This window comes from Artemia sp. Qi Xiang Cuo, chromosome 3 (assembly GCF_049724085.1).
Source record: "Artemia sp. Qi Xiang Cuo chromosome 3, ASM4972408v1, whole genome shotgun sequence".
NCBI lineage: Eukaryota > Metazoa > Arthropoda > Branchiopoda > Anostraca > Artemiidae > Artemia > Artemia sp. Qi Xiang Cuo.
Genome location: NC_142796.1, coordinates 66,963,988 through 66,987,036, shown reverse-complemented (window position 1 = coordinate 66,987,036; position 23,049 = coordinate 66,963,988). Strand labels below are relative to the sequence as shown.

Here is a 23,049-nt window from a genome sequence, read left to right as displayed (position 1 = left end):
TCTTGAATTCACCTCTTAGATAAAAAAAACAGACATTTTATTCAAGAAATTGTGAAAAAATTGTAATTTAGTAAAAAACTTTCTCTTGACTTCACCTCTTGAATACATGATATAGAAATTTTATTCAAGAAATTATGAAAAAAAATGTAAGTAAATAACAAACTCTTTCTTGAATTCATCTGTAGGATAGACAAAACGGAAATTTCATTCAAGAAATTACGAAAAAATTGTGAATAAGAAGCAAACTCTTTCTTGAATTTACCTCTTGGTTACACAATAAGGAGATGTCATTCAAGAAATTATGAAAAATTGTAAGTAAGTAACAAACTCTTTGTTGAATATGCCACTTTGATACACAATACAGAAATTTAATTCAAGAAATTATATAGAAATTGTAAGTAAGTTACAAACTCTCTCTTGAATTCAACTTCTTGGATACAAAAAACAGACATTTCGTTCAAGAAATTATGAAAAATTGTAAGTAAGTAACAAACTGTTTCGTGAAGTCACCTCGTGGATGCACAATGCTAAAATTTCATTGAAGAAATTATCAAAAAATTGTAAGTAAGTAACAAACTCTTTCTTGAATTCACCTCTTGGATACACAATACAGACATTTCATTAACGAAATTATAAAAAAATTATAAGTAAGTAAAAAACTCTCTTGAATTCACCTCTTGGATACACAATACAGAAATTTCATCCAAGAAATTATGAAAAAAATTTAAGTAAGTAACCAACTATTTCTTGAATTCATCTCTTGGATACACGATACAGAAATTTCATTTATGAAATTATGAAAAAATTGTAAGTAAGTAAAAAACTCTTTTTGAATTCACCTCCTGGTTACACAATACAGAAATTTAATTCAAGAAATTATTAACAAATTGTAAGTAAGTAACAAACTCTTTCTTGAGTTCACCTCTTGGATACACAAAACATAAATTTCTTTCAAAAAATTATGACAAAATTGTAAGAAGCAAACTCTTTTTTGAATTCACCTCTTGGATAGACAAAAAGGACATTTTATTCAAGAAATTATGAAAAATTGTCAGTAAGTAACAAACTCTTTCTTGAATTTGCCACTTGGAGACACAACAAAGAAATTTCATTCAAGGAATTGTGAAAAAATTGTAAGTAAGTAACAAACTCTATCTCGAATTCACCTCTTGGATACACAAAACAGACCTTTCATTCAAGAAATTATGAAAAAATTTTAAGTAAATAACAAACTCTTTTTTGAATTAACCTCTTAGATACACAATACAGAAATTTCATTACTGAAATTATGAAAAATTGTAAGTAAGTAAAAAACTTTCTTTAATTCACCTTTTGGATACACAATACAGAAATTATGAAAAAATTTTAAGAAAGTAACAAACTCTTTCTTGAATTCACCTCTTGGATACACAAAACAGAAATTTCTTTCAAGAAATTATGAGAAAAATGTAAGTCAGAAGCAAATTCATTCTTGAATTAACCTCTTGGTTACACAATATGGAAATTTCATTCAAGAAATTATGAAAAATTGTAAGTAAGTAACAAATTCTTTCTTGAATTTGCCACTTGGATACACAATACAGAAATTTCATTCAAGAAATTATGAAGAAATTATAAGTAAGGTAACAAACTCTTTCTTGAATTCCCCTTTTGGATACACAATACAGACATTTCATTCAAGAAATTATGAAAAAATTGTAAGTAAGTAACAAACTCTTTCTTGAATTCACCTCTCGGATACACAATTCAAAAATTTCATTCAAGAAATCATGAAATATTGTAAGTAAGTAACAAAATCTTTTTTGAATTCACCTCTTGGGTGCACAGTACAGAAATTTCATTCAAGAAATTATAAAAAAATGTGAGTAAGTAACAGACTCTTTCTTGAATTCCCCTCTTGGGTACACAATATGGAAATTTCATTCAAGAAAATATGAAAAAGTTGTAAGTAAGTAACAAACTCTTTCTTGAATTCACCTCTTGGATACACAGTACAGAAATTTCATTCAAAAAATTATAAAAATTGTAAGTAAGTAACAAACTCTTTCTTGAATTCACCTCCTGGATACAAAATACAAAAATTAAATTCAAGAAATTATGAAAAAGTTGTAAGTAAGTAACAAACTCTTTCTTGTGTTCACCTCTTGGATACACAAAACAGAAATTTCATTCAAGAAATTATGAAGAGATTGTAAATTAGAATCAAATTCTTTCTTGAATTCACCTCTTGGATACACGATACAGAAATTTTATTCAAGAAATTATGAAAAACTGTAAGTAAGTAACAAACTCGTTCTTCATCACCTCTTGGATAGACAATACAGAAATTTTACTCAAGATATAATGAAAAAATTGTAAGTAAATAACAAACTCTTTCTTGAATTCACCTCTAGGATAGACAATATGGAAATTTCATTTAATAAATTATGAAAAAAATTGTGAATCAGTAGCAAATTCTTTCTTGAATTTACCTTTTGGTTACACAATATGGAAATGTCATTCAAGACATTATGAAAAATTGTAAGTAAGTAACAAATTCTTTCTCGAATTTGCCACTTGGATACACAATACAGAAATTTCATTCAAGAAATTATATAGAAATTGTAAGTAAGTTACAAACTCTCTCTTGAATTCACCTCTTGGATACAAAAAACAGACATTTCGTTCAAGAAATTATGAAAAATTGTAGGTAAGTAACAAACTCTTTTTTGAATTCACCTCTTGGAAGAACAATATAGAAATTTTTTTGAAAAAATTATGAAAAAATTGTAAGTAAGTAACACAATCTTTCTTGAACTCACCTCTTGGATACACAATACCGACATTTCATTCAAGAAGTTATAAAAAAATTAAAAGTAAGTAACAAACTCTTTCTTGAATTCACCTCTTGGATAAACAATACAGAAATTTCATTCAAGAAGTTATGAAAAAATTTTCAGTAAGTAACAAATTCTTTCTTGAATTCACCTCTTGGATACACAACACAGAAATTTTATTCACGTAATTATAAAAAAATTAAAAGTAAGTAACAAACTCTCTTGAATTCACCTCTTGGATACAAAATACAGAAATTTCATTCAAGAAGTTATGAAAAAATTTTCAGTAAGTAACAAATTCTTTCTTGAACTTACCTCTTGGATACACAAAACAGAAATTTCATTAATGAAATTATGAAAAAATTGTAAGTAAGTAAAAAACTCTTTCTTGAACTCACCTCTTGGATACACAATACAGAAATTTAATTTAAGAAATTATTAACAAATTGTAAGTAAGTAACAAACTCTTTCTTGAATTCACCTCTTGGATACACAAAACAGAAATTTCTTTCAAAAAATTATGAGAAAATTGTAAGTAAGAAGCAAATTCTTTCTTGAATTCACCTCTTGGTTACACAATATGGAAATTTCATTCAAGAAATTATGAAAAATTGTAAGTAAGTAACAAACTCTTTCTTGAATTTGCCACTTGGATACACAATAAAGAAATTTCATTCAAGGAATTATGAAGAAATTGTAAGCAAGTTAAAAACTCTATATCGAAATCACCTCTTGGATACATAATACAAACATCTTGTTCGAGAGATTATGAAAAAATTGCAGATAAGTAATAAATTCTTTTTTAGTTCGCCACTAGTATACACAATACCGACATCTAAGTTAAGAAATTATGAAAAAATTGAAGAAAATAAAAAACTCTTTATTGAATTCTCCTCTTAGACAGACGATGAAGACATTTAATTGGTTAAATTATAAAACATTGTAGGTAAGTAACAAACTCTTTTTTGAATTCACCTCTTGGATACACAATACAGATATTTCATTCAAGAAGCTATGAAAAAATTTGAAGTAAGTATCAAACTCTTTCTCGAATTCATCTCTGGGACACACAATACAGAAATTTCATTAATGGAATTATGAAAAAATTGCAAGTAAGGGTAACAAACTCTTTTTGAATTCACCTCTTGGATGCACAATACAGAAATTCCATTCAAGAAATTATGAAAAAATTGTATGTAAGTAACAAACTTTTTCTTGAATTCACCTCTTGGATACACAAAACAGAAATTTCAATCAGGAAATTATGAAAAAATTGTGAGTCAAAAACAAACACTTTCTTGAATTCACCTCTTGGGTACACAATATGGAAATTTCATTGAGAATTTATGAAAAAATTCTAAGTAAGTAACAAACTCTCTCTTGGATACACAATACAAAAATTTCATTAAAGAAATTATTACAAAATTGTAAGTAAGCAGCAAACTCTTTCTTGAATTCACCTATTGGATACAAAATACAAAAATTTCATTCAAGAAATTATGAAAAATTTTAAGTAAGTAACAAACTCGTTTTTGAATTCGCCTGTTCGATAAACAATACAGAAATTTCATTCAAGGAATTATAAAAATTGTAAGTAAGTAACAAACTCTTTCTTGAATTCACCTCTTGGATACACGATACAGACATTTTATTCAAGAAATTATGAAAAATGTAAGTAAGTAACAAACTCTTTCTTCATCACCTCTTCGATAGAAAATACAGAAATTTTATTCAAGATATAATGAAAAAATTGTAAGTAAATAACAAAATCTTTCCTGTATTCACCTCTAGGATAGACAATATTGAAATTTCATTCAAGAAATTAAGAAAAAATTGTGAGTAAGTAGCAAACTCTTTCTTGAATTCACCTCTTGGTTACACAATATGGAAATTTCATTCAAGAAATTTCGAAAAATTGTAAGTAAGTAACAAACTCTTTGTTGAATATGCCACTTTGATGCACAATACAGAAATTTCATTCAAGAAATTATATAAAAATTGTAAGTAAGTAACAAACTCTCCCTTGAATTCACCACTTGGATACACAAAACAGACATTTCATTCAAGAAATTATGAAAAACTGTATGTAAGTAACAAAATCTTGCTAAAATTCGTCTCTTGTATACACAATACAGAAATTTCATTCAAGAAATTGTGAAAAAATTTAAGTAAGTAACAAAAGCTTTCTTTAAGTTACCTCTTGGATATACAATACAGACATTTCATTCAAGTAATTATAAAAAAATTATAAGTAAGTAACAAACTCTTTCTTGAATTCAATTCTTTGATAAACAATACAGAAATTTCATCCAAGAAATTATGAAAAAATTTTCAGTAAGTAACAAACTATTTCTTGAACTCATCTCTTTGATACAAAAAACAGAAATTTTATTATTGAAATAATGAAAAAATTGTAAGTAAGTAAAAAACTCTTTTTAATTCACCTCTTGGATACACAATACAGAAATTTAATTTAAGAAATTATTAACAAATTGTAAGTAAGTAACAAACTCTTTCTTGAATTCACCTCTTGGATATACAAAACAGAAATTTCTTTCAAAAAATTATGAGAAAATTGTAAGTAAGAAGCAAACTCTTTTTTGAATTCACCTCTTGGTTAGACAATATGGAAATTTCATTCAAGAAATTATGAAAAATTGAAACTAAGTAACAAATTCTTTTTTGAATTTGCCACTTGGATACACAACAAAGAAATTTCATTCAAGTAATTTGTGAAAAAATTGTATGTAAGTAACACAGTCTATCTCGAATTCACCTCTTGGATAAATAATACAAAAATTTCATTCAAGAAATTATGAAAAAATTGTAAGTAAGTAACACACTCTTTCTTGAATTCACCTCTTGGATACACAATACAGAAATTTCATTCATGAAATTATAAAAAATTGTAGGTAAGTAACAGACTCTTTTTTGAATTCACCTCTTGGATACACAATACAGATATTTCATTCAAGAAGTTATGAAAAAATTTTAAGTAAGTATCAAACTCTTTCTCGAATTCATCTCTGGGACACACAATACAGAAATTTCATTCATGGAATTATAAAAAATTGCAAGTAAGTAACAAACTCTTTTTGAATTCACCTCTTGGATGCACAATACAGAAATTCCATTCAAGAAATTATGAAAAAATTGTAAGTAAGTAACAAACTTTTTCTTGAATTCACCTCTTGGATACACAAAACAGAAATTTCATTCAGGAAATTATGAAAAAATTGTAAGTAAGAAACAAACTCTTTCTTGAATTCACCTCTTGGTCACACAATATGGAAATTTCATTGAGAATTTATGAAATAATTCTAAGTAAGTAACAAACTCTTTCTTGAATTCACCTCTTGGATACACAATACAGAAATTTCATTAAAGAAATTATTACAAAATTGTAAGTAAGCAGCAAACTCTTTGGATACAAAATACAAAAATTTCATTCAAGAAATTATGAAAAATTTTAAGTAAGTAACAAACTCGTTTTTGAATTCGCCTGTTCGATAAACAATACAGAAATTTCATTCAAGGAATTATAAAAATTGTAAGTAAGTAACAAACTCTTTCTTGAATTCACCTCTTGGATACACAATACAGAAAATTTTATTCAATAAGTTATGAAAAAAATTTAAGTAAATAACAAACTCTTTCTTGAATTCACCTCTTGGATGCACAATACAGAAACTTCATTCAAGAAATTATACAAAATTTTAAGTAAGTAACAAACTCTTTCTTGAATTCACCTCTTGGATACACAATACAGAAATTTCATTCAAGAAGTTACGAAAATTTTTTAAGTAGATAACAAACTCTTTCTTGAATTCACCTCTTGGATACACAATACAGAAACTTCATTAATGAAATTATTAAAAAGTTGTAAGTAAGTAACAAACTCTTTCTTGAATTTACCTCTTGTATACACAATGCAGAAATTGCATTCAAGAAATTATGAAAAAATTACAGAAATTTCAATTCAAATTTCTGTATTGTGTATCCACGAGGTGAATTCAAGAAGGAGTTTGTTACTTACTTACAATTTTTTTCATGATTTCTTGAATGAAATTTCCATATTGTGCATCCAAGAGGTGAATTCAAGAAGGAGTTTGTTTTTTATTTACAATTATTTCATAATTTCTTGAATGAAATTTCCGTATTGTCATTTCCATGAGGTGAATTCAAAAAAGAGTTTGATTACTTACTTACAATATTTTCATAATTTCTTGAATGAAACTTCTGCAATTGTCTAATTTCTTGAAAGAGGTGAATTCAAGAAAGAGTTTGTTATCTACCTATAATTTTTTCATAATCTGGTGAATGAATTTTCTGCATTGTGTATCAAGAAAGAGGTGAATTCAAGAAAGAGTTTGTTACCTACTTTTAATTTTTTCATAATTTCTTTGATGAAATTTCTGTATTGTGTATCCAAGAGCTGAATTCAAGAAAGAGTTTGTTACTTACTTAAAAATTTTTCATAATTTCTTGAATGAAATTTCTGTATTGTCTATCCAAGAGGTGAACTCAAGAAAGAGTTTGTTACTTACTTACAATTTTTCATAATTTCTTGAACGAAATTTCTGTATTATGTATCCAAGAGGTGAATTCAAAAAAGATTTTTTTACTTACTTACAATTTTTCATAATTTCTTGAATGAAATTTCTGTATTGTGTATCCAAGAGGTGAATTCAAGAAAGAGTTTTTTACGTACTTACAGTTTTTTCGTAATTTCTTGAATGAAATTTCTGTATTGTGTATCCAAGAGAAGAATTCAAGAAAGAGTTTGTTACTTACTTAAAAATTTTTTCATAGTTTCTTGAATGGAATTTCTGTATTGTGTATCCAAGTGGCAAATTCAAGAAAGAGTTTATTTCTTACTTACAATTTTTCGTAATTTCTTGAATGAAATTTCCATATTTAGTATCACAGAGGTGAATTCAAAAAAGACTTTGGTTCTTACTTACAATTGTTTCATAATTTCTTGAATGAAATTTTCATATTTTCTATCCTAGAGGTGAATTCAAGAAAGAGTTTGTTACTTACTTACAATTTTTTCATAATTTCTTGAATGAAATTTCTGTATTGTTTATACAAGAGGTGAATTCAAGAAAGAGTTTGTTACTTACTTACAATTTTCCATAATTTCTTGAATGAAATTTCAATATTGTGTATCCATGAGGTGAATTCAAGAAAGAGTTTGTTACTTACTTAAAATTATCTCATAATTTCTTGAATGAAATTTCTGTATTTTGTATCCAAGAGGTGAATTCACGAAAGAGTTTGTTACTTACTTACAATTATTTCATAATTTCTTGAATGAAATTTCTGTATTTTGTATCCAAGGGGTGAATTCACGAAAGAGTTTGTTACTTACTTACAATTTTTCATAATTTCTTTAATGAAATTTCTGTACTGTCTATCCAAGAGGTGAATTCAAGAAAGAGTTTGTTACTTACTTGTAATTTTTTCATAATTTTTGAATGAAATTTCTATATTGTGTGTCTTATGCACTTATCGCGATCAGGTATGTCCCTAGGTAACCACTGCACGAAGAACCTAACCTCGTCTTCAGGACGGTGATAAGTCCCTTCGAAATCAGGAAACTTAAATTCTTCTAAATTGGAAAGTGGAATCCTAGGGTCACAGTTTCGAATTAAAACTTTATATGTAGGTACGTTACCCTTTACGTATAGTGCTTCAAACCCGAAAAAGTTGTAAATTTCACTGACTTCTTCGTGAACATTTCTTAATTCTTGACCACTTTTATTATGTGGTGTAATCACTCCATCATAGAATCCCAGTCTGTTTATACGGCGTAATGTAGTAGTCCACAAGATTTTATCATACTCAAACATATTATAGTTCACTATCCAATGATAACAGTCAATTTTTTCGAGTTCCATAGACACTAATAAGAATGCACATTCAACTATAACACCATAAGATGATTTTTTCAAACCAATAAATTCTGTGTCATAAAGTCCTATCATCCTGGAAGCTATTAATTTAATATTAAAGCAGAGAAGTACTTCATCAAATTTTCATATCTTTACTCAAGGTTAGAAGGACTTATGGCTAGAGGGTGGAGACCTAAAACCATCTGAATTCAGTGTGGGGAGGAGTAATAAAACCCGTAGAATTCATTGTGGGGACGAGTCATAAAATTCTCGGTATCTATTACATGCAATTGAAGCGTGGAAATTGTTATGTAACTTATTTTGTACAATATTACATGTTTGTTAATAACATCATAAAAAAGTGAATGTTTTGAATTCTTTCCATGAAATGATGCATAATGTTTTCTCTTGAAATGACACTTATTGCGCTTCCAAGTTTTTATTAAAAAATCAAGTATTATTAATAAAATCAGATGTATTTTAAACGTGGATGTTCTTTTTTCTGAAAATTAAAACTAAACTTTATTTTTTTTTAAATCAAATATTATTAAAAATATCAAATGTGCTTAAAACGTGGATGCTTTTATTTCTCAAGAATTAAATCCAGGTTCGTTAAAAAATCAAATATTATTAATAAAATCTGATGTGTTTTAAATGGGGGCGTTTTTATTTCTGGAAAATAAAATCCAACATTATTAAAAAATCAAGAATTATTAATAAAATCAGATTTAATTTTGACATGGATGCTCTCATTTCTGAAAACTATAATCCTATTTTATTGAAAAATCAAATGCTATTAATAAAATCAGATGTATTTTCAACTTGGACGTTCTTGTTTCTGAAAACTATAACCCAAATTTATTAAAAAATTAAATGTTATTAATAAAATCAGATGTATTTTAAACGTGGATGTTCATATTTCTGAAAACTAGAACCCTAATGTATTATAAAATAAAATATTATTAATAAAATCAGATGTATTTTAAACGTGGACGTTCGTATTTCTTGAAACTAAAACCCAACTTTATTAAAAAATTAATATTAATAAAATCAGATGTATTTCAAACGTGGACGTTTTTATTTCTGAAAATTAAAGCCCAACTTTATTGAAAAAAATCAAATATTATTAATAAGATCACATATATTTTAAACGTGGATGTTCGTATTTCTGAAAAATAAAACCCAACTTTATCAAACAATCAAGTATTATTAATAAAATCAGATTTATTTTAGACGTGGATGTTCTTATTTCTTGAAACTAAAGCCCAACTTTATTAAAAAATCAAATGTTATGAATAAAATCAGATGTATTCTAGACTTGGACGTTCGTGTTTCTGAAAACTATAACCCAACTTTATTAAAAAATTTAATGCTATTAATAAAATCAGATGTATTTTAAACTTGGATGTTCATATTTCTGAAAACTAAAACCCTATTTTTCTAAAAAAAGTCAAATATTATTTACAAAATCAGATTATTTTAAACGTGGATCGTTTCAAGCATTTCTTGAAACTAAAACCCAACTTTATTAAAAAAATTAATACTAATAAAATCAGATGTATTTTAAAAGTGGACGTTCTTGTTTCTGAAAACTAAAACCCAACTTTATTTAAAAAATAAAATATTATTAATAAGATCAGATGTATTTTAAACGTGGATGTTCGTATTTCTCGAAACTATAACCCAACTTTATTTTAAAAAATCAAATATTATTAATAAAATCACATATATTTGAAACTATAAAATCACGTATTTCTTGAAACTATAACCAAACTTTATTTTTTTAAAAATCAAATATTATTAATAAAATCACTTGTATTTTAAACGTGGTTGTTCGTATTTTTTGAAACTGAAAACTCTCTCTGTCTGTACGTATTGACGGGGTATTTGCTTGTCTGTAGAGATTTTTGAGAAAAAAATTCAGCTCATCTCTCTCAGACTCTGGTAAAAGTTCTTTTACTCATTTTCTAATATATCCGCTATGATCGTGTTAGTAGTAATATCGATATTTCTGAAAATTCCTTTTATTACATCTACAACGTTTAAAAGATATTCTAAACGTTTGACGTTCTAGCATACCCTAAAAATAATGGAAATATATCAAAGTAATGCATAAAATATTTTTATTGAAATTATGACACGTAGAATGTTAACACAAAAACATGTTACATACATTTTAATACATTATTAATGTCATTGAACAACTTTGGACATTTTGAATCTGTTCCATAAAATACTTCATCGTGTTCTCTCTTGATAGTGCCCTCTGTAGAGAAATTCATCTTGTCTGTCTCTTCTTTAGATCTTTCTTTTCCTCTATATTGAACCTCCTTTTGTGAGAGCTTCCTTGTGCTCCTGATCTTCCTTGTAATGGAGAGGATTTACTTTGTTTGTATTGTTTCTTGTGATATTGGTCACTCTCTTTCACTGCAGAAACTGATGAGCCTACCCTTTTTCTCACAATTCCATAAAATATTCCTCTTCTCATTTCTTGCAGATTGTCCTTTTCTATATCATTTTCCATGATTTCTAAATTTGCTGCATTACTCTCATACGAATTACTGAAGTCACGATAGTGGCCATTACAAATAGCACACTCACAACAAAAAGATGTTTCTGACTCAATACTTTGATCCATGTTAAAATCTGCTATGTTGTTGATCAACGTAACTTTAGTTCTCAAATGATGCAACCACGTGGTATCGATAACCGGCCTTAGAGTACCACAGGGAAAGTCGTGTCGTGTCTATATGGAAGCATAGAGTATGATTGGTACAGTCGCAAGCATATTTCATGCCATTTTAAGATACGTAAAACAAGTATAAAAGACGAGGGGAGGGGGCCCCAAAAAGTTGGAGGGAGGGGCCCTTTGGAGGTTGGGGAGAGGGTGCCCTTGGAGCTTGAGGTCCTTGATGGTTAGGGTCATTGGTGGTTGCGGTCCTTGATGGTTAGGATCATTGACTATTGGGGTCCTTGATGGTTCAAAACCATAACCATCTCACTAGTTTATTTCTAAGGATTGTTCTGAATTTCTTTATTAAAATTCTTTTCTTGGCATCTACATCTTTATTAGTATAAACTCTTTAGTATACTAGAATACTAAAGCATATTTTATATTGACAACACTGCTCAAATGGTACTTGTGTATTATGCAGAACGCAATCGAGAAGTAAAGCTAGGTCAAGTCACAAGGTCATCTTGGCGCCTACGACTCTATTAATTTCAACTTTTTAGCATACTCCAATGTCCAAATATTTTATTTGCTACATGTGTATTATACAGAACACAGCCATGAAGTAAAGCTAAATCAATTAACATGTCTCACTCTGTTTGACCCAAATAATCCCCTAAAATGTCGATTAATCTCTGACAATTCCTTTGTTCTGGCAACTGTGCGCTGATACATTTAAATTCCGAGGAATCTGGCTCAGTAATATTCAATCTCTATTAATCTCCTTGTATCGCTGAAAAGTATCTAATATGTCCTTCTTACATTATAAGGACTTCGAAATAATAATTCCGGAATTTATCTCTCAGACTAAAGGAAATGAAACCTTATTAAAATAGAATTTCTATCTCTTTAGAGTTCAGTCTTCAAAATAATAATAATTCAGGAATTTATCTCTAAGCCTGAAGGAAATGAAACATTATTAAAATAGAATTTCTATCTCTTTAGAGTCCCGCATGATTCCTAGAAATCAAGTAATATCACTTAGCTTAGTATCTTCTGTGGCTTTCCTTAGATATAGGCGTTTGATCTTGTACTAGTAGCATTCTAGCCCTCTGATTGGCCTAGAAATGGTCGTGTGATCTTGTACGCTTCGAAATTAGTGTGGCCTTCCTTCTCACAGAGGGATTTCAAGTTCCAATCGAATGAGCCTTTTTCAAAGTTTCTACGACAACAAAGAGCCATCTCAAAATTTCTATCAGATGCGTTTTTGAAACCATTGCCCTGAGAGCTCTAAGGGGGGGGGGTTGTTATCCCCAAGGAAATAATTTGTCGGACTTTCATTTACGTTGAACAAAATGGCTATCTCACAATTTTTATTGGATGTATCTAGGAAAATGGTGGGCTTGGGAGGAGGGTTAGTTGCCCTCCAATTGCTTTTGACTATAGAAATGGGCAATAGCCCTTCCAATTTCCAATCAAATGAGCCTTTTTCGAAGTTTCTGTGACAACAAATGGCCATCTCAAAATTTATATTAGGTATATTTCAGGAAAATACGAGGTGGGGGGGAGTACCCATCATATGATCACTCTGAATCTTAAAAATGGCACTAGGCCTTTTGATTACCAATCCAATGAGCCCCTTCCGAAGTTTATACGATCACTTTTGCTATATATACCTTATATGCCCCCTGGGCATAACTTACAACCTTACAACCCTTGCCTTGAGGACTCTGGAGGGGGTTCATCCTCAAAGACCTAATTTCCAGAACCTTTAACTATGTTGAACAAAATGGCCATCTCAAAATTTTAATTGGAGTTTCTTGGAGAAATTTTAGCCGTAGGGGGGGGGGTTAATTGCCCTCTAATCACTCTCGACTATTAAAAAGGACACTAGCCCTTTCAATTTTCAATGGAATGAGCCCTTTTCGAAGTTTCTCCGACAACAAATAGCCATCTCAAAATTTCTATCAGTTGTATTTTGGGAAAATACGAGGTGCGATAGGGGGGGGGGGGTTTCCACCCTCCCGTCACTCTGAATCTCAAAAAGCACACCGAAACTTCTGATTAGCAATCCAATGAGCCCTTTCTGAAGTTTATACTATCATCCTTTCTATATAAACCTTATATGCCTCAGGGCATAACTTACAACCCTCGCCCTGAGGGCTCTGGGGGATTTTATCCTCAAGAACATAATTATCGGACCTTTCAACTACGTTGAACAAAATGGCTGTCTCAAAATTTTGATTGGATTTGTTTGGGAGAATGGTGGACATGGGAGGGGTGTTAGTTGCCCTCCAATCACTTTTGACTAACATAAAGGGCATAAGCCCTTCCTATTTCCAATCAAATGAGCTCTTTTCAAGTTTTTACGACAACTCCTTCGATACGAAGTGCCCTGGTCTAAAAGAAAAAATAATAATAATACATTGTGTCCACACTGCTCTTTACTTAGGTAGCGCTATTGCGTTGCCTATTAAAAGTTTTTATTTACATGTCTTTTCTTTGAAAAAATTATTTTTTATGTTTTTCTTTGAAAAATTTTTTTGGTGAAAAAAGTTTTTTTTTAAGATCTGGCTATTAAAGCATTTCTTTTCTGGTTAACTTTAGTCAACTTTGTTGTTAAAAAAAAAAAAACAACTCAATTAATCAGAAATAAGGAGGAGCGATTTAGAGTAACTGTGTCCCAATACAATAGACATTATTAAAGATGGTTTCTTTAGGAACTGACCCTGTATTTTCTCTACGGGACCCAATTGATTTGAGAGTTTCCTGCATACTAAGACAACTTTTATTTTTAAAATAACCCTGACAAGTAAATATTGTAAAAATATCATTTCTCATAAAAAAGGTAACGTACACAAAAAAATATAATGTAATACTATACAATAAACAAGAAGTATAAAATCCTACAAATCTCAACAAAAAACCAGCAATAAATGTTGATTGAGTTAAATCACTTTCACTACGAAAAACAAACTATGTAAAATTGAATAGAATTACCAGGTCAGTGAATAAATTAAAATGAACACAAATAATTGGAAATATACTAAACAGTTTAAAAATTGTCTTAAAAGTTGTCTTGGAATTGTTAAACGCTTTAAAATGAACATATCTGAATAAAAACTAAAAGAGTATATGAATTTATAAGCGTTTCAAAGTAAAACTATTAAAATATTAAGGGGCAGTTTCCCCCTTACCCTGCATAGCCTACCGCTTTTCCTATTCTACTCTACGCCCCTTCGTCCCCTGATTAATGTCCCTGTATGCCTGTTTGGTGCAAAGGTTGATTTTTGGGTGTTTTTTGCCTAAAAGGGCTATTTTCTGAATTGCTTCGATTCGATAATTATTTCCACCAGTTAGGTTACGATGCTAGCCAAGACACGCATATTCTAATTTTCAGGGAATATTTTAAGGAAGCTTTGAAGGAACATCTAGATGTTCCTTGAACTAAATCAAAATTATTTGAAAAAAACTACGTTTTCTAAAGAGTTAAAGAGGCTGAGTTACAAGGTCGAAACCTTAAAACGTACAGGGATTAGGAGGCAGAGTTGGGGGGCTGCCGCCCCCCCAAACCTCCGCTTTCGCAGCCTTTAAATAAAAAAAAAATTCTTTAAACTGAAAGTAAGGAGCGACATTAAATCTTAAAACGAACAGAAATTATTCCGTATATGAAAGGGGCTGTGCCCTCCTCAACGCCTCGCTCTTTACGCTAAAGTTTGACTTTCTCACAACTCTTTTTTTAAACAATAAAAACTTTAGCGTAAAGAGCGAGGCGTTGAGGAGGGCACAGCCCCTTTCATATACGGAATAATTTCTGTTCGTTTTAAGATTTAATATCGCTCCTTACTTTCAGTTTAAAGAAATTTGTTTTATTTAAAGGCTGCGAAAGCGGAGGATTTGGGGGCGGCAGCCCCCAACTGTGCCTCCTAATCCCTGTACGTTTTAAGGTTCGACCTTGTAACTCAGCCTCTTTAACTCTTTAGAAAACGTAGTTTTTTCAAATAATTTCTGCACGTTTTTGTACAGTTTATTACTTATTATTGCTTGACTAACTGTTAGCTGATCGTGTCAGGAGTTAAAGTTGGGGGGCTGCCGCCCCCAAACCCCCGCTCTTAAACATTCTTGTGTTAAGGTTTTTAATTCCTGAATACTCAAATCACGTCGTACAGGGTGCATCCTAATCCCTGTACGTTTTAAGGTTCGAACTTGCGACTCAGCCTCTTTAACAGCCCCCCAACTGTGCCTCCTAATCCCTGTACGTTTTAAGGGTCGACCTTTTAACTCAGCCTCTTTAACTCTTTAGAAAACGTAATTTTTTTCAAATAATTTAAAAAAGAAACTGAGTTTCTTTTTTAAAGTTTAAATTCAGTATATAAAAAAGTTGCTCTGACGGTGAATCGAACCCGGGTTTTACGCCTGACAGTCTGGAGTATCAACCGCTGGACTAAAGAGACACAATTGTAATTGTTTTTTAGTAAATGGAATCTATTTTCGACGCAAGCAAATTCCCACAAAACTTGATATTTGGTTTTTGGAAAACAGGGAAGGAGTGATCAAATTGAGCTGAAATTTCGAGGATAAACTTCCAGACCCCAGGAAAGCTCATCCTCTAAATTTCAACTCGATCAGACAACGTTAAAGGGGGGTTGTGGTGGGAAAAATTAACATGGGCTATTATAGGAAAACGAGGTTTTTCGTAAATGTAAATTCGGGGGATAAGTTTTTCGGTCTGAAAATATCAAAAGGCCATAACAGGTCGAATTCTGCTTCGAATGAGTCCTCATTCACCTGGATCAGTTGCCAACTGTGGCCTGTAGGCGTGGATAAGAAAAAAAAAAGAAATGAACTTTAAGTGGCTATATTTGGTTTTTTGAAAACAGGGAAGGAGTGATCGGATTAAGCTGAAATTTCGAGGATAAGCTCCCAGGCCCTAGGAAAACTCAACCTCTAAATTTCAGCCCAATCGGACAACGTTAAAGGGGGGCTGTGGTGGGAGGGTCGAAACTTCCGGCCCAGTTTACCCCATGAAGATACAGTCGGAGGAGGATGAAATTTTGCAAGGTTCTTAGTTTGAGCTTGGGCTACAAAATGCGATTACCGTCGTCTCTCTGCGACCTCTAGGACCTGAAATCGCTTAACATTGTGGTGGGTCGCCTCTTTATAGAGGCACAAGTGTGCCTCCTTGATGGACTATGGCGTATAGATTGTCAAAAGGGTGACAAAGTAATATCTTGAGAATGGCTTACATTATTAAGTTAGACCTTTCAGGGTAAGTTGTTGTAGCTTTTGAACTAGCCAGAAGACACTTTGTTCATTCTTTTAATACTACTTCTAACGTTACTGTAACTCATGACACTAAGGGTATTAAGGTGAAACTATTAGGGAACTACTAGGGAAGATAAAGGGAGAGTTTCAATCAAACAAAAGTACTATGTGCATGAAGGTTATCAAAAGGGCACATAAGCAGTATTCTAGGCAGCACTGCTCTAACACTAGCCAGTAGTATCACTGAAACTTTTAAAGGAGCTATTCCGATTGAAAATTAAAATTTATACTGCCCTTTTTAAGAGTCAAAAGTGAATAGAGGGCAGGCAGCCCTCCTCCTTAGCCCAGAATGTTCCAAACACTTCTAATCCAAATTGTGAGACAGCCATTCTGTTCAGCATAGTTAAAAGGTCCAGTAACTATATGTCTAGGGATAATGGTAATGTCAACCCACCACAGTTAAGCAATTTGCCCATTATGCTTGGAAAATAAATGTTTCTTTAAAAGTTAATCAAACGGGACTGTGTGTATGCTGGTTGCCAATAAGACATCTCAGCAATATCCCAGAAACGACTGAGGGTATTAAGTTGAAACTATTTCTCCTCTTACAATTTAACTTGATCAGAAAAGTGTGAGTGGATCCAGGTTGTCAAAGAGTATAGGTAGAATTTATTGGGAATGGTATTAAGTTTTGTTTTTCAGATCAATTAGAGGAGGTCTAAAACTAAATCAAACAATACTATTTCTGTCAAGATTTTCAAAAAGGTGTATGCTGTAAAAAGTTGTTTAAAAAGCTTCTCCAACATACAAATGGCAATCCAAACTATGGCTGTTACAGAAAAAAACAAAAATATACAAAATTTGTATTTTCTTTTTGCTTGAAAAAGACTATGTCAATAAAAAACGAACATAAATTAATCTAAAAACCCTTTTTTCAACAAAATAAGTTTTTTAAAGAAAAGTAAAGAACTTTATTAAACCAAAAATGAGCAGAAGCAAAATCAAATCATCTACCAAGCATAGAACTACCACAAATCACCATCAATAAATAAATGAAACCCAGAACTAACAAAAATTACAGTAAATACAGAGGCTAACTAAAAACAAGAAGAAGATAACATGAGTAGGGCTGACGACCCCTATGCCTTCTCAAGACCAAAACATAAATTGCACTTTACAGAAAAAAATACAAATGAATGTGCATTGTCAGTTTAATACACATAAACTGATATTTATTCCTTAAAGTCTTAATAATTTTTGATTTATTAAAGTTAAAAAAAGTGAAAGCATTTGACGTGTATTTTGTTTTCAGCAAAATTCAAATTATGTTCTGGTTTTGAGAGGACATTTAAGCTGGTCTTTAGTCTTATGTCGCTTTTTAATTTTTGAAAAAAAAAATTCTGAATGTTTTTTAATTAATCATATGAAAGATTTTTTTATGTTGACTTTTGAAAGGTTGACTTTTTTAGTTTCATTACCTAAGTTAGACAAAGTCGTTTTTGCAAGGCTTAGTGTGAATTTTAGTTAAAAACTAAGATCTAACCTAGCAAAAATTCAAACGAACAAAGCTTTTTGTCTTTTAGCTTGGCGACATATATCTGCAGAACTAAATTAGCAACGCTAATTGATATATGATTTTGCTGGACGTAGTTATTTGAGACAAAGCTTCTCTGACATAATACTCCATTCAGGCTTGGATCATCTCCCAGTAGTTGCTCAAATAACTTGCTAAAAATGACGCATCCCGGCAAAGAAAATACTGATGCGCGAGCTGAAAAAGCAGAACTTGAATAATTTTACTGAGGAGTTGAGTTGTATCAAGTGGGACTTGATCCTGGAGATCCACGGAGATTCTTCTCTAGCCTAAAGTCAATTTATGTCTAACTTTCAACCGATTTATAAAAAAACGTGTCCATTGTGACTGGTTAAAAAACAGAAAGATGACCCTCGGAAGCCGTGGACTACGATAGAAATAATAGACATGATAACAAAAGGATTCTGCTGTATGAGCAATCTCTAAATAGTCTCTAAAAGATAAAATCTCTAAAAGATGATGCAGATTTTACGGAGTTTAAGAGACTTAGAAATAAGGTGAATAGCTTGAGAAGACAGGCAAAGAAGAAAAGTTATGAAGCCAAGTTTTCAGATCTTTAGGGAGATGCTAGTGTGACATGACAAGTCATTAAAAAGTTTATGGGAGTTCAAAAAAGTAGCCAGTCCTCTTGCATTGATACTAATGGAAGTTCCGTGAGTGATAGAAATGTTGTAGAGAATAGTTTTGGCCAGTTTTATGCTAATATTGGCTCGTCAGTTCAGGAAAGTGCAAAGCATGACAGGGAAAATTTTCTTAGTGAAGAATTTGTTGACTCTTGTGATGACAGTTTGGAGTTCCAGTTTGGAAAATGCACAACTGATGAAGTGGTGAAAATAATGAAAGTATAAAATCTAATTTGGCTGGGATGGATGCCGTGAATCTGAGGACTATATTATCATGTATACTCCATATTATCAACTTGTCGCTGGAGACAGGGACCTTTCCAGAAGCCTTGAAGCAAGCTAAAGTTATTGCCCTTTATAAAGGGGTGTCCTTTATAAAGGACAGATTCTGGAAACTAAGGCACATTCTCAATACTACCGTTATTTTCAAAAATACTGGAGAAAGCGATTCACCGACGTTTATATGACCATCTCACAAAATATTGTCCACTAAGTGAAATCCGATTCGGGTTTCAGAAAGGTCATTCAACTTGTCATGCTGCCATTCATCTTGTTTATTTTGTAAATAATATTTTGAAAAGGGTGAGATTGCATTAACAATTTTTTTTTTTAAAGCATTTGATACGGTAGATTTTGAAATTTTACTGCGAAGATTAGAATGTTTAGGCATTAAAGAAGTGAATTTAAAGTGGTTTGCAAGCTATTTATGCGGAAGGTCTATTAAAGTAATGATTGATGATGTTTCTTCTTCGCTGTATCGGGGGTCTTGTGGTGTGCCACAAGGGTCATTCCTTGGTCCAATTCTGTACCTGGTTTTTCTAGGTAGCCTGAATTTTATCTTCCGGATTGTTGTCTAACGTCATTTGCTGATGATGACACTGGGGTTACGTTTTCAATTCGATGTTTGGATAGTCTTGTGTCGAAAGTCAATAGTCTGCTGGGAAGTTTCTACGTTTTAATAGTTTGAGTTTATTATCAGTAAATGTTGCAAAGATTAATTTTATATTGTATTCTAGAGTAGGTAAGCCCCATGATATTTAGGGTAGAATTTTGTTCAAAAATAAGCCGCTCCGTCGCAAGTGCTTTTTTGTATCTTTTTTGGGGCGGTTATAAGTAATTTAGTTGCTATGTTTTTGTTTGTAAAAAAAAGAAAAAAATTTAATTGAATTAAAACCGAACTATTGGCATCTCCCTGCATTTATTGAATTCTGAAAAACTAGTGCTTTACTGAGAACAGAATTTCCTAGAGCTCTTTTTTCCATGAATTGAATTATATACTAAAAGTGTGATTGCTGGGAAACGACTATTGAAAGCCAAATAAATTGGTGTTTTATTTCCTGAGGCAACTATTGAACTTTTCTACTCTTTTGAGAACATCCTGTTTTTCGCGTCTGTTTTGTGTTTTCAGTAATGTATTTTCTATTTCAGAACTTGAAAAATTAACGGAGATATCACTAGTCAATACTTTTGAGCTAGTTTTGCAGATATATGTTGCACACATTGCAAAATAATTTTTTTTTCCCTTAACCTTTTTTCCTTACTTCCATCTCAAAAACCTTATTTTTATATTAATTTTCCATAAAAAAAAAGAAATATACACAGCATAAAAGAAATACGCGTAACTGATTTTTGTTCAAGATAATGTGTTTGAATTCAGAGTATGTGCTGATGTGCATTCTAACATAGATTGTGTAACATTGGATTTCAGTTCGTTTTTTTTTTACAAAATTTTTCCATTTTTGAACTAGTCCTTTAGATGGCTATCACTAATATCGGGTCTTCGGTACACTGCTTGGTGCTCTTTGAGATTTAAAATCAAGGCAGTAGTTTTTGAGATGCAAAGATATATAAATTAAAAATAGTAGTTTAGTAATTTCAATATCCTGATTCGATACCTGATACCATTAGGTTTGAGCACTGGCATTTTTTTCGACATGGTTTTGAGCAGTAGCACTAATTCCCAAAAATTGGGGACCTAAAATTGAGGCACTACTTTGCTAATTTCGAGTTGCAAAAATATATAAATTAAAAATAGCAGTTTACTAATTTCGAGGCCGTAGGAAATTCAATACATTTGGTTTCAGGACTAGCAATTTTTCTTAACTCGGTTTTGAGCAGTAGCACCAATTAACGAGAATTAAGTCAGGTAACGATTTTTCCTAATAATTTTATAATATTTTAATAATTTTAAAATATTATATTACAAAAAATTATTATAATAAAAATAATATAATAAAAAATTATTATAATTTTATAATAATTTTATAATTTTAATAGTTTGCTTATATACGAAAGTATATAAGCAAAAGTACAAAAACAGGTGTTTTTCAAAATCTAGAACGAAGTTTTTTAGATTTACTTTGATTTCCCAAAACGAAGAAGCATAAAAAAAAAGAATTTTTAAAATTTAGGAGATTTAATAGGATATCCCCTCTACCCACCCAATGATTATGACTACTTCGAGGGATGGAGCCTCTGAGAAATTTTTAAGTGCAATTTTCCTATTTAAAAGAAACGACGAATACTTTGCAACAGACAGAAATGTTTCATTCTAATAGCTACATTTTAGACGACTTCATTCTCTTTCAATGCAGTTCGCTTATCGCGAACACACTTATCACACTTTCCAGAACACTATTCTTCCTTTTTCTTATCAGCTTGCTTATCGAGAACACATTTTTCACAAAGGTCTTCTCTATGGGGTATTCCGTTCCCACGATTTGGTTTGGCATTTTTTCTGTTGGGTGGAAGTACATTTTCTTCACCTTCAAGTGCTTCTTTTTGCTTTCCTGCTTCGGTTTCGGTCGACCCAATCTTCTTTTTCGGGCGAGACTTGGTGTAAAACGAGTGCCTTATTTGTTGTACCACCGCAACGAGTGCCTTGAAAAAAAAGAGTTAAATATTGACACAGATAACAGTTCTTATTTCTTGAGGATTAAACAAAAATGTAAATTTTTCAAATTTTTAATTAAATAAAAATATAAAGTGAAATTGAGAAACGAGAAAGGTTTTTTTTATATCTTACCATTTATATTTCTACTAGAAAGAATTACTATATCTTATCCAAAATCTATCGGAAGTAAGACTTAATCTCCCACCTATGCCTTTTGGGGTCCAGAACTGGATCCAAACTCTTTACAGGATAAACTGCAGAAATACGACAGTGGATTTTAAAGCAGATTTTCAGTTCATGACACTTCAGCCAGGAAATGCAACGGGGGGGGGGGGGCGGGGGCTGGGGGCCAGTCGTCCTGTTCTTTCGCCAGGTTTCTCCAGGTACTCGTTTAGAGCTGGGTTGACTCTGGCTGAGCTTACAGATTCACGCCACTAATCTCTGTTTCAAACGGAATAACCAGCAACACCAGGACTTTAACCCCCCCCCCTCGTCATCATGGACAAAGGATTCCAAGTCTAGCTCAATAACTATTCGGCTAGGACACCTTAAAGTGTAGAAGGGGTCACTAAGTTCCTCTCAGCAAAACATTTAATTCAACAGTCTTTCAGATCTCAACTAAATATGACGGAAAGCGAGAGCAAGTATCCATGTCCTAGTTTTTGGAGGTCTTGACTTAATATTAAAATTCTTGTAATCAGAGTAACTATTAAAAAGGTCCAGGTAATCAAGTCTCAGCTTTGATTTATAGGAAATAGTAGGAATTGTCCTAGTTGCGGATTTCCAGGATGCAGGCTTGATGACCCGATGAATACAAAAATGCGTTTGTGTCCAATCATCTGTTTCAGGGGAGGAGACCAAAAATTATTTTTATCACAGATATACCCAATGAGATATTCAGATACGGACCAAAATTTGGGATACCAAGACTAATTATTTAAATTGTTTTATCGGTAGTATCCATCCTTGTATCCCCAATAGAGGTAGAATTGGGATCCAACCAATTAAGTCCATACCTGCGCTCTCAATTTTATTTCACGCCAAGTATGGCACAAATACGACATCCTCTTTTGGTAGCAATATGAGAAAGCGTATAACAAATCCCCCCCCCCCCCTCCCAGAAAACTCAGTTACAGAAACCCCCCAGTTACAGATTTCGAAGTTGAAAAAGTAATTAAAGTAATGAAAATATCGGTGTCCGGTGCAGATTTCTTGCTACTTAATGTTATTAAACAAGTGCTGTCGGAATTACTTCCAAAGTTTGTTGAGCTAGTTAATAATTGTTTTATT

At 31.4% G+C, this 23,049-nt stretch overlaps 1 protein-coding gene across 1 annotated transcript in view; it reads right to left on the bottom strand.

Annotated features, from left to right (window-relative positions):
* Nucleotides 1-19,454: 19,454 nt before the first annotated feature.
* The window catches only part of LOC148954436 (uncharacterized), a 57,991-nt gene continuing 54,396 nt past the window's right edge, over nucleotides 19,455-23,049 (bottom strand). The window contains exon 4 of the mRNA XM_089086517.1: nucleotides 19,455-21,746. Within this exon, the coding sequence (XP_088942643.1) occupies nucleotides 21,501-21,746 (246 nt within the window). The 3' untranslated portion in view covers nucleotides 19,455-21,500. The remainder of the gene's footprint in view (nucleotides 21,747-23,049) is intronic.